The sequence below is a fragment of the Pteropus alecto genome, unplaced genomic scaffold, assembly GCF_000325575.1.
Source record: "Pteropus alecto unplaced genomic scaffold, ASM32557v1 scaffold25, whole genome shotgun sequence".
NCBI lineage: Eukaryota > Metazoa > Chordata > Mammalia > Chiroptera > Pteropodidae > Pteropus > Pteropus alecto.
In genome coordinates, this window is record NW_006441955.1 from 29,023,140 (window position 1) to 29,035,165 (window position 12,026).

At 30.2% G+C, this 12,026-nt stretch overlaps 1 protein-coding gene across 2 annotated transcripts in view; it reads right to left on the reverse strand.

Moving 5' to 3' along the window:
• Positions 1 to 5,427: 5,427 nt before the first annotated feature.
• TTLL7 (tubulin tyrosine ligase like 7) overlaps positions 5,428 to 12,026 on the reverse strand; it is a 146,727-nt gene continuing 140,128 nt past the window's right edge. For both annotated transcript variants that reach the window (XM_006919353.3, XM_025052105.1), the window contains one exon: positions 5,428 to 9,030. In XM_006919353.3, the coding sequence (XP_006919415.1) occupies positions 8,910 to 9,030 (121 nt within the window). In that variant the 3' untranslated portion in view covers positions 5,428 to 8,909. The remainder of the gene's footprint in view (positions 9,031 to 12,026) is intronic.

Here is a 12,026-nt window from a genome sequence, read left to right on the forward strand (position 1 = left end):
ATAACAGAGACTGCAATCTTTGTAAGCAACTTTATTTTCCCAACCCCCTGGGGTTACTAGGCAAGGTGTCATGGTGTTATAGAGTCTTTTTATTATTTATTTATTTTTGAGAATAATTTTTTTCTTTTTAATTTTAGCTGTTCTAGTGGGTGTACTATATCACTGTGGTTTTATTGTTTTATTTTTTATTTTTTAATTACAGTTGACATTCAATATTATATTAATGTCAGGTGTATAGCATAGGGGTTATACATTTATATAACTTATAAGTGATCCTCCCGATAAGTCTAATCTAATACTCACCTGACACCATATGTAGTTATTACATTATTGACTATATTCCCTATGCTGAACTTTACATCCTTGTGACTATTTTGGAACTGCCAATTTGTACTTCTTAATTCCTTCACTTTTTTCACCCAGCCCCACAAATCCCCTCCCATCTGGCAACCATCAGTTTGTTCTCTGTATCTGTGAGTTTGTTTGTTTCGTTTGTTCATTTTTTTTTTTATATTCCACATATAAGTGAAATCACATGGCATTTGTCTTTCTCTGCCTGACTTACTTCACTTAGCATAATAATCTCTAGGTTCATTCATGTTGTAACAAATGGTAAAAATTTCATTCTTTTTTATAGCCAAATAATATTCCATCGTATATATGTATTACTTCTTCTTTAACTGAACGTCAATCGATGGATAGCTTAGGTTGCTTCCATAGATTGGTTATTGTAAACAGTGCTGCAGTGAACATAGGGGTGCAGATATCTTTCCGAATTAGTGTTTTGGATTTCTTCAGATAAATATTTAGAAGTGGAATCCCTGGGACATAAGGTAGTTAGCTCTCTAATTTTTTGAGGAATCTTGGTGCTATGGACCTTTTTAGAAACCTGCAATCCTCATTTACTAATTAAATGCCTAGGTCATATCTACAAACTGCTGTGGAAATTGTTAGCATGTGTAGGAGGAAGCAAGATCAATACTAGGACATCTCAGGTCTAGAAATGGGCTTCTTATGATTTACCAGGACATAACATTTATAAGAGATTCTGAGTAATCACAGAACTTAGAGAAATTGCAACCATTTACCTGTTGCTCAGAGAAATAGGACACTATGACTATAGGCCAAATTGCTAAAAAAAAATTAGTCCAAAAGATTAAAAATAATGCAGAAGTGGAATATGCTTTTGCTTTTTTCATAATCTGATAAGAATTCAATGTTTTAGTTAAAACAACTAAAATAAGCAATGATTATTTGGTATTTTAGAGTGAGAGTAATGTGGCAGCCTGGGAAAAAGTGGAACTAAATGAGAGGAAATGTAGAAACTACAAATGCCTAGCAATAAATGGTCGAGGAAAAAAAATCAAAAAGCAAATACAAGTAATTTTTGGCTGAAAAACTGGAGGCTAAAATACACAAATCAAGCTAATTTCTAAAGAATCTACTTATTTTGTATTTGTAGTAAACATGTTATGGTAACAAGTCTATTGCTTCAGTTTGAGAGTCAAAAACCATAATGGAATTAGCTAAATTTGCTTATTTAAAAAAATACCTTCAATTTCTTCTCCAAATTTGAGTTTTCGCTTGTACTTTTCACATTATGATGTAGAGCATCTACTGAACAAATACCAATTTGAGCTAGAATGCTATTAGGTTTTGATGATCTACCTATTTTTCAGCCTAAGGACTAAGTAATTTTCTAAATTCACGTTTTCATCATTTTAATGAAAATGAGGTAACATGCTAAATGAAATTTTCTTAGATTGTATTAAGGTTTATATACTCGAGTTTTTCACATACACTGTCATATATTTTCCTCTAAACATGCAGATATATTAATGTTTTTACTGCTAACAGCATACTGCAGGTTTAAAAATTGAATTTATTATGTCTCTTGACCTTTTTAAAGCACTAGCAACAGTATAATGGTACAGAGCTCAGCTAAATTTAAATAGTTTTGTTATTACCCTTGAAAGTTTTTATCACAACGGTGTCAATTTAGTACTTTATGTCCATTTGCACCTGTTCTTAATACAAAATATGGAATTCGCTTATTCTCACTATATGTTTCTATTACTACATAAAATATTAAAGCCTGCCTTGTTATAAAGTTATCAAAATGATGTCATTTCTGTACAACAGTAAAGATAGTTTTCTAAGCCAAAATTTCAGTATTTTTGATAACTATAGGAAATAGTTTAGTGTATGCCACTATAGTAGAATTCAATAAATAACTCCCTAAACATACCAAACAGTAGTATATTTACTATATTTTTTAAAAAGGAGATTAATTTGGCAATATTTCACATGGAACAAAACAGAACTGAGTGTGATAAAACTTCTTAAGACTTCCAAAATGTCTAACATACAACTTAGATACAGAAAAAAATTTGACAATAAATTTTCTCTCACAAACGACGCAAAATTTAAGTAAATCTAGCAAATAAGGAAATTTGTCAGCCACAGACATCCTTTTTGTTTTGGTTTCAGATGGCAAGTGCTTCTAGAAATATTGTGTGCTATACAAACTCTTATCATCTGCTGAAAGGTGATGTTAGACTTTCATTAAAGACAAACTTTTATCATGTTAGACCCAATAAATCATTAATATCTCTTCATAAGGGCTTGGACCACATCCTGACCACATTCCTAAGCAATATACATTACTTTGCACATCACAATTATGTTACAAATGTCTAATGTAACCCATGTTTACCATTAAGGTTATTTATCTGTGGGTGTCCTTCCTGGGTCAAGCCATTCCCTATTGAAACTCTGGTTCAAATATTCCTCTGGAAATGACCAAATTCTCAAGTGACAAGTGCAAGTAAATTCTTATACTATATTTATAATTATACCACTTGTGTATATTTGATAAATGATTGAAGAAGAATCTTGATCACTTTACTAGTAAATGAATTGGTTTACTCTGGTGTTTCCCAAAGTTTGGTCAATAGAAGACTAGCTCTGGGAGATGCATTTTAATAAAAGATACCACAGTGAAATTAGTTTAGGACTGATGCATGTTCTAATCCCTTGCTGGAGGCTCTATACATGTTAGTATATTAAAGACTCTGAGAGGTCTGAAAAGTAAAGAAACATATTCCAATTTTTATCCAATGTTTTTTGAAATTTACCTGACCATGGAGATGGGCACTGTTGTCACCATATTCAATATATACATGAATAATCATAATGAGATAACTCTCTCCAAATTAAAGATTATCCTATTTTCTCCAAAAGACCTAAATGTTAATTTTGTGTTAAGGCACTGTATAAAGTTTTCTGACACTTAAAATTATTTTGGGATGATTTATTTTATAATTTAAAAGATTTTCAATCATTTAATTGAATGAAATTATATATGTATATAAACACATATATATGTGGGTGTGTTTATTTATCCTACAAATTACTTGATGGAATAGGGAAATACCGAACTACTCACATCGACTTCATCTTTATCTGTCACTGAAAAAAAATCAAAATTTCAACTTTAAGCTTTCATACAATATTTTAACTTTATAAAAATAATAATTTTTTAAAAGTACATTTTTAAAGTAAATGTTTATACTATTGGTTAATTCCAAAAAGATATACATGCATTAAAGCTCCTACCACAAAATAAGGTTTTTATCCAAAGTGCATCCATTCTTTAAAGGAAAATTTTCTAATTTCTTCATAATGTTAAATAATGGAATGAATGGCAATAAAACTAGAATATGCTTCTTATTGAAATATAGTATAATGTTTTAACGAAGATAAAATTATAAATTTCTGAAAAAAAGTGAACTTCTTTGCTGAGATGCTGACATAATTCTATTCATATTAGTAATACTGTTGTAATCAATGATGCTAGAAAGATGTGTCATTTCTAAATTTCAGAAAAGTGTGTCTTCCAGCTAAGAGAGAAATTGACACTAATTTTGTATATTCGACCTGACTTTAATAGCAGCTAATGTTATCCCCACAGCGCTATTGCTGTCTGTACAGCAGAAAAAAATTACTGTGAAAATGTACTTCATCCCCCTGAACAATTAATTGAAAGCCAATCTATTTTCCTACTAAAAATTGTGTGTGTGTGTGTGTGTGTGCAAAACAAAAATAACCATTTGATGGCATACTGTAGTTTTCTTATGTTAAACATTTTTTATTATAATAACATATCTAAGTAATTGAAATAACTTCACCATACAGATATCACATGCTAAAGCATGACAATGCCATACTAATTGCACATTGTGTTGACATTTCAAGCATATTTTCTGTAACAACATTTGCATTCATATACAGGTAGTAAAGCATATGGGGATAATTTGAGTCATGATTCATGGTAGCAAAAGTATTGCTTTCAAGCTAATCTTCAAACCCAGAATCTTCAGCAAATCTATTAATATTCGATGCCATAGGATGTACAGTAGTTATTGTATGAACCGACTACCTCAAGAACAAGAATTGTTGTTAGCCTTTGAAAGAGAAATATTACCATTATCTGATTACTTTTGTAAGTCTTCTTACTAACATAGAAAATGTTAGTCTATTGAATGATGATTTTACTAATAGTTTTCAAATAAGTGAGAATAAAAATAAAAGCCTTATGTTGCTCTTCTTAGATAATACAGCCCAGCTAGTCAGAATGTATTATCTGACTAGTTTTCCTTCAATCTATCATATACCCATTTATGACAAAACAAAACAAACAAAAAAAAGAGCAGCAATCTCAAAGTGTGCAATAAGTTTTAATATATTAATTTTTTGGTTACAAGACTGTTATTTGTAGCCGTGTACCTTGACTCCAGGCAATTAATGTTTTTTAGACATGGACTTCAATTTGATTTTTAAAAATCTCAGCAGACAAATTAACTAGATCCAATGATTCATTATCCAACTTTTATTGTTGCTGAGGATAAAAATAAGGCAAGATTTCTCTTTCTTGACTTTGTCCATGCAAAGGTCAAAACTTTGAAGAGAACATAAAGTATAAAAAAAAGAAGGGAGGGAGGGAGGAAGGGAGGGAGGGAAGGAAGGAAGGAAGGAAGGAGGGAAGGAAGGAAGGAAGGGAAAAATTAAAAAACTAAGATGTTCATTCTGAAAAAATAAAAGTTGGGTTTAAAACAGAGACTGATTTTTTTTAAATGCAAAAAAAATGTTTAATGGACATGGAAAGAAGGAAGGAAGGAAGGAGGGAGGGAAGGAAGGAAGGAAGGAAGGAAGGAGGGAAGGAAGGAAGGAAGGAAGGAAGGAGGGAAGGAAGGAAGGAAGGAGTAGGAAATAACATTTTAGTCATAAATACATTTCTAAAATTTTAATTTGTGCATAAGTAATATTAGTCCAAAATATTTAGATAACTAAGTCCTTGAAAGTCTAAATCCTTCGATTTAAAAAAGAAAGCATATTTTAAAAAATCAGGTCACAGAAACACATTAATTGTAGTTATACTTTTTATTGTTTAACCATTAGAATCAAGTTAACTAAGACTCAAAATGTAAATCAGCTTTAGAGAACAGAATGGAAAAGTATTTTCTGTCATTCTTTTCGAGGTATTTGCTATTATTTTAAAAAGAGTATACATTTAAGAATAAATTAGTGCTTTATAGAAAACTAAAAATAATAGCATTTATGCAACTATCAATTTTTTGGTACTTTCAAAAAGGTCAAGTAGTGTGTATGTTTAGATTTAAAGAGAATTTTTAAATGAAATGGCTTTAACACGCTAAAGAAGAAAATATTTGGATTAATTTATATTAAAACACCTGAAATTTCCAGTTAGGTAACAAAATTCTACAGTCATATACATTCCAAATTAAAAAGAGAATTAGAATGAAATCTTTTTCTTGATGTCTAGAAATCACTGTCATCTAGTCGCGTGTAAATATTAAATGAAAAGAAGGTTGGGGTTTTTGTTTGAGTTGGTTCATTTTAGTTTTAGGGAGAAGAAATTAGTAAGACTTTTTGTGTATTTAGACCTACAGATATTTGTATATATCTTTGCATCTTATAGATAACCAGGAATATTCAACTATGTTCTAGGCAGAGGTTACTGTTGCCATTTCCACATATGGCCCTATTATAATTTCATTTTTATATATGCAAGGTAAATGAAATTAAAGTAAAATAAAATTTATTGCTAGTAACAATACTCGTAATAAGAATCACAGTATTTCTTTCGGCAGATTACAAATGGCAACTAATCCACAATCCTGGATTATTAAAGTGAAAACTAATCTGCAATCTCATACTATGTTCACAGATGATGATTTAAAATAAAAAGTTTGCTTTTTATACAGTTCTGGAAATCATTGCAATCGTATACACTTCTGGGAAGCATTCCAATCTTAGATTTACAGAATGATCAGGGATTTTTTTAAATAACAGAATAAAAATATGCTTTTATTATAAATAAACCAAATTCCCTATTAAAAACTCCTGGTAAGGTTGAATAGCTTGTGGAATTTTTCAGATACTTATTTTCTCTCCTAGAAGAGAGAGCCAAAGCCACACTATCACTTATACTGACATGTTTTAACTCCATGAATAAAAAATGTATAAGAAAAACTAAGAAATATTTTATACTTCTAAACATTTCTATGGCCTCTGGAGACTTTCTAGTTTATTACTGCATCTTCTCTTCTTGGTTTCTCATTAGAGAATAAGTACTACAGCAACCATAGACCACAGCATACCAGGTAGTAGATATAAATAATGAGTCCATGGCTTTATTTACAACTTCATCATAGCAAACTGGATCAGTATAAATGGGCGAATGTGGGCCTATTTATACTGCTCAGAAAAAAGCAGACTTAAATAACTAGAGAAAGGAAATGTTTTAATCAATTATTTGCATCATTTTATGTATTTAAATTTACTCTTGGTTTTTAAATTTTTTTGCATTCTGTTTTTTTCCTAGGGTGACAGGGCTCATCCCCATGTCAGACATTCTTAAATAGAAATTTCACTCTTATGCAACTAAGAACAGAAGTTCCAAAGCGTTTACTCTAGCAAATTAAATAACCATTTTTTTATTTAAACTAACACAAGTGAGTGGCCAACAAACTGTACTGATATCATATACCAGACACTTGAAATTGTCTCATTCATGGACAAATTGTGAATTTAAAAGAAAAATGACTAAAAATACTCCATGAAAAGGCCTACTTGCTGATCATTCTTCTAATAATTTTGTAATAGCCCAATCTTTGCATTATTTATTCTAAAAAATTCTGTAACATATTTAAGAATTCACAAAATAAAGTCACCAACACTCAGTTACACTGTAATTTCCTTCATCCTGACATCCTTATTCTCTTGCACCAAAAAGACAATAACAAATTCTTCTTTGGGAGGAATATAGCAAGAAAAAGTATCTATTGGAATATGGATGCTAGGTAGGCATAAGAGTCAAGTAGCTAGCAATAACTTAGAAAATAACCTATTTTAGCCAAAAACAGTCTTAGAATATGGCCTTAAGAGCAAAGTATATCTAACTTATAACTTTGGGGTGCCAATTATCCAGCTTGTTAATTAAACCAGGCCAGTTTGCCTCCCTCAATTCTCCTTTGACTTTGGGGTCATTTCTTGATTTATTGGAAATAGCTTTTAGATTAATAAAAGGAGGTAAAACATTCATGAATTTTGCAAATAATTAGCATCCGTTAGAAAATAAAACTTCTGGGTGAATATTGCAATTTCTAAGGATTGCCATGTCGATGATCATGTTCTTTATATTTTCATGGAAAAGTGAAAGCTTACTCGTTTTTGAAACTGTCAGGGAGAAAAGTAAACGGCTATGAAACTTATGCAAAATAACTTCGAATGAAAAGAAACTTCATACTGTAATTTAAAAAGACTTCTCAAGGGTACATCATGACTAATAATATCCAGTGATCAGAATCTTCTATTTGCAATAATTTAGATTATTTCCTTTGGTGCCATGTAAAACTGTATATTAGACTTTGCAATGTAAATTGGTCTCAACATTGAAAAACTTAGAAGTATGAGACATTATCCTGTAAAATTGAAATAAATTTGAAAAGTAAATTCTACTACTTCCGAAGAACAGAAAAAAATGTATTTGACCATAAGTACCAATTGGAGCTATACTTTCCAAATAAAGGCGAGTAGTATCAGATACAAAAATTATACGATTTTGTCATTATCATCATTTTTTGTTCTTTATGTGATTCCCAATGAAAAGTAAAACTAAAAGCTAGTTTATGTTTTCTTTATTTTTAACTCACTGGATTGTCTTTCATTTTAGATCATAATATGAACTTCGAGATCCTTACTGAAAATGTACATTATCATTAGTAGCTAAATTTCCACATAGAGGAATAAAATGTTGAAGAATCAGGTTGGGATTTTTATAGTACTTTACAGTGTGCTACAGTTATGATAAACCCGTTTTATACTTAATCCTATCATCAAGCAACACCAGGATTCTAATTTTTTTCATTTTAAATGGCTACTATACATAAGAGAATTAATAAGGTATTATACTATTAATGCTTTTTCAAGTCAAAAGACGTGTTATCTAGAAAATAATTTAACACTGTAATGGGATCTTCAGGATCAAATTCTGTTTTATATATTCTGCAGCAAAAATAACATTTCTAGTAGGAAGGTATTAGTTATAAACCTAGCAAATTCTAGACATCCACATATTTGTGTAAACAGTATTAACATGGTTTATTACATTTCCAGAAAGGTTAAGTCTTATATCCAGTTTTCTGCTAATTCTTCTTTCATATAATAAATATATATGTTATTTGAGTGCATGTGTGTATATATTTTCACACATATATGTCGTATATACATAAAACAGCACTTAATGGTTGCTTTCTTTGCATGTTTAAATTAGGGAGAAAATGAACTGCTATTATGCATAACCCATGGCGAGCTTCTTTTCTGTTTCACAAATGGTCATATCGTGATGTAAACAAAACACTGGAGTGAGTCATTCCGGGTGAACTGTATTTCAAGTTGTAGGTTGGTGTTCTCATGAAGAATTGTGTACTTCCTGGTAGTAAATACCTAAAAATAATAGTTCAAAAGTTAGACTTTTAAAGTCAAGTTAGCATTAACATCTCTCACTAAAGTGTTATGTGACTAGTAATTTATATATCCTCCATGAGAAATGATACTTAAAAAAATGTAATCCATATAAAAAGATTTCTTCTCCCAGATTGGTGTCGGGGGAGTGGGAAGAGGGTCATAAAGCCCCAAGAAGCAATATATAATCTAAGTACCCCAAGACATCCCATGAAGCACCATTATACTCACATGCTAGGAAACTGTTTATATGGCTGACATTAATTTGTAATTCATCATTAATCTTTGTAAATAATATGTGAAGCCAGTCAAATATTTCTTTAAAAACATGTGATATGAGATTTGGCTAGCCACATTACAAATAAGTGTTTGTTTCAAGGATTTTGGAACCATTCATTACAATTTAATAATATTTCATTGATGTATTACAACTATAGGTAATCTAAAAGAAAAAATTAAAGATTAACATTCATAACTAGATTACAAATCTTATATTCTTAGACCACACAAGAGTTAGGATTACAGAATACCAAAACAATCACAATTACTGGTTGCATACAACCCTTGCAGCCAAATGTATTTCAGAATACATGAATTTTCCAAATTTTAGAACAATATAGTATATATACTATATATAACATCTCCATCAGGGCCTTGGAACAGCATCCTGTAAACAAACAATTAATATTGCTATAGTAAAATGTATAAATATTCAAAATAAATCAGATACAGACTATAAATGACTTCATGTCAATTCAGGTCAGATTTGCCAATAAATATATTACTTTTTTTTTACTTTTCAGAGATTTGGGATTAGAAACTGCAAATAAGAGTGTGCATCTATATACCATTTTCCTCTGAAAAAAAACTTTGATTAGCATTAGGCCATGCTACTCTATATGTCTAGAGAGAAATGATCTAAGAAATCCATATGAACAAATGCACATAAACATCACTATTAACAGTGTAAGTACTGGCAATAATGAGAAGGACATGCTATAAAGCCAGGACAAAGAGATCTATGAGGAATCTTCAAGAGCAGAAGTAGCAATAAAAGATTTGTAATTACCAGTTTTCTTGAAAAAATAAACAATGGTAAAGCATCAAATCATTTATTTTATTTTCTTCACTTGACATTAAGATCTTCTAGTAAAAGTATAATACTTCCATAGATATGTGAAGAAATCCAGGGCCAAAGTTTACTATCAGTTTATCTATTCTATATTAAATAATGGTGATAACTACCATATCTCTATGTTAATAAAAAATTACACTTATAGTTGTGTGACATGAATTTTGTTCATTATGATCAACCGTATACAGCATTCAGATTAAAGTAGCAGAATTCTCTATTATAATATTCATAAACATCATTTTATCATGAATTATCTAATAATATCCCCTTAATCTATTACCTAATATCACAAACGATAAATAATTGCTCAAATCATTAGGTTAATAGAGCAGTAAAATAATACACAACAAACCAAATTAAATCAAAATTGCACAATGGGTGATAAATAATGAAACAACTGATTTCTCACATCACAGATTATACAAATTATTTTCTTAATATCACTTGGGTAATTTATACAAATTATTATGTCAAGAACGAGTGGAGTCAAGATGATTAATTTAATATCTTCTGCCATCAAAAAGCTACCCTTTCTACCTAGGCCAAACGTGCAAAAAAAAAGGTGTTTGATCAAAACCTACTCTTTTGTATTAGTTGAGAGTTATTTTATCATCTATTGCGAAGCAAATGCATTCTGATTACATTGATATTTATCATAGTAAACAGTAACTTCTATCAGCTTTCTTTTGAAGAACTTCCAAGCAATAGTTACTATTGGTATTACAATAACATTCACATATCATTTTGAGTTATAGATTTCTTTCTCCATTTCACAGATGCAAAAATAAAACACAAAGTCCAGGTTACAGCTAACTTATATTACTTTATTTAATACCATTTTAATATTTAAATAGTGTTTTCTATGTGCCCATTCCAATTACTTTACAATATTAACTCAGTTCTCATAACAATTCTATACGGTAGATATTATTGTAGGCTCTATTTTATAGATGAATACACTAAAGCATGCAGGGGGGTCAAATGCCTTGCCCAGTCACATAGCTAGTAAGTGGCAGAGCCAGGATTACAATCCATGTGGGCTAAGAATCACTGCTCCTAGAAACTATACTATATTTTCATTTTTCTGTATGAATTTCAATTTTAAAACTAATGGATAAAATGATTATACTCATTTTTTCAGAAATATTAAATATATCCTAGAAAGTATGAAAATATACATCCATAAACTTAAACTTTTTAATAGGAGCAGAAAAAGCTAAAACGAAACTATTTTTAAGACTTGAAAAGAAAAAGAGGTTTAGTATGAACTCAAAAAAACCTATGAAATCACATTGGAAGAAACACTTTGCTTCCCTATAGCTAGTGCTGTGGGATATTTTAAAGCATTATAGAGAAACACAGTGGATTATTTGCCTCAATATCTCCAGTAATATCTCTTGGGAGATCTCACACTATCTAAATATCAAAGATTATTTTTGAAATGTTCCTTGCAGTGAAGTTAAATAATAAATTTGATTTTTTTTTAGCAGAAAGAATATCACTAGGAAGTGGATTTATAGATTACATCTAAAGAGTTTGTGTTAAAGTTGCAACAAATGTGAAAAGTTGAAGCTTTATTTTTATTCTAGCTTACTCTTGATGAACTAAAATAGCTAACTTGTAGCTAATTCATACCAAGGAGAAATACCTCAGACTATCCTATTTCTTCACACATATACCCTAACTCATCCCTGAGGCTAGGTCTGCACATCTTCACATATCCAGTATATAGACATAAAATATGCATTTGTCTAATTCCTGGTTGATGTAGAATTGGTTGATCTGTCATGTACCGAATTATTGCCAACCACAAAGAATCTCTAGAACATGAAGCATTTCAAGG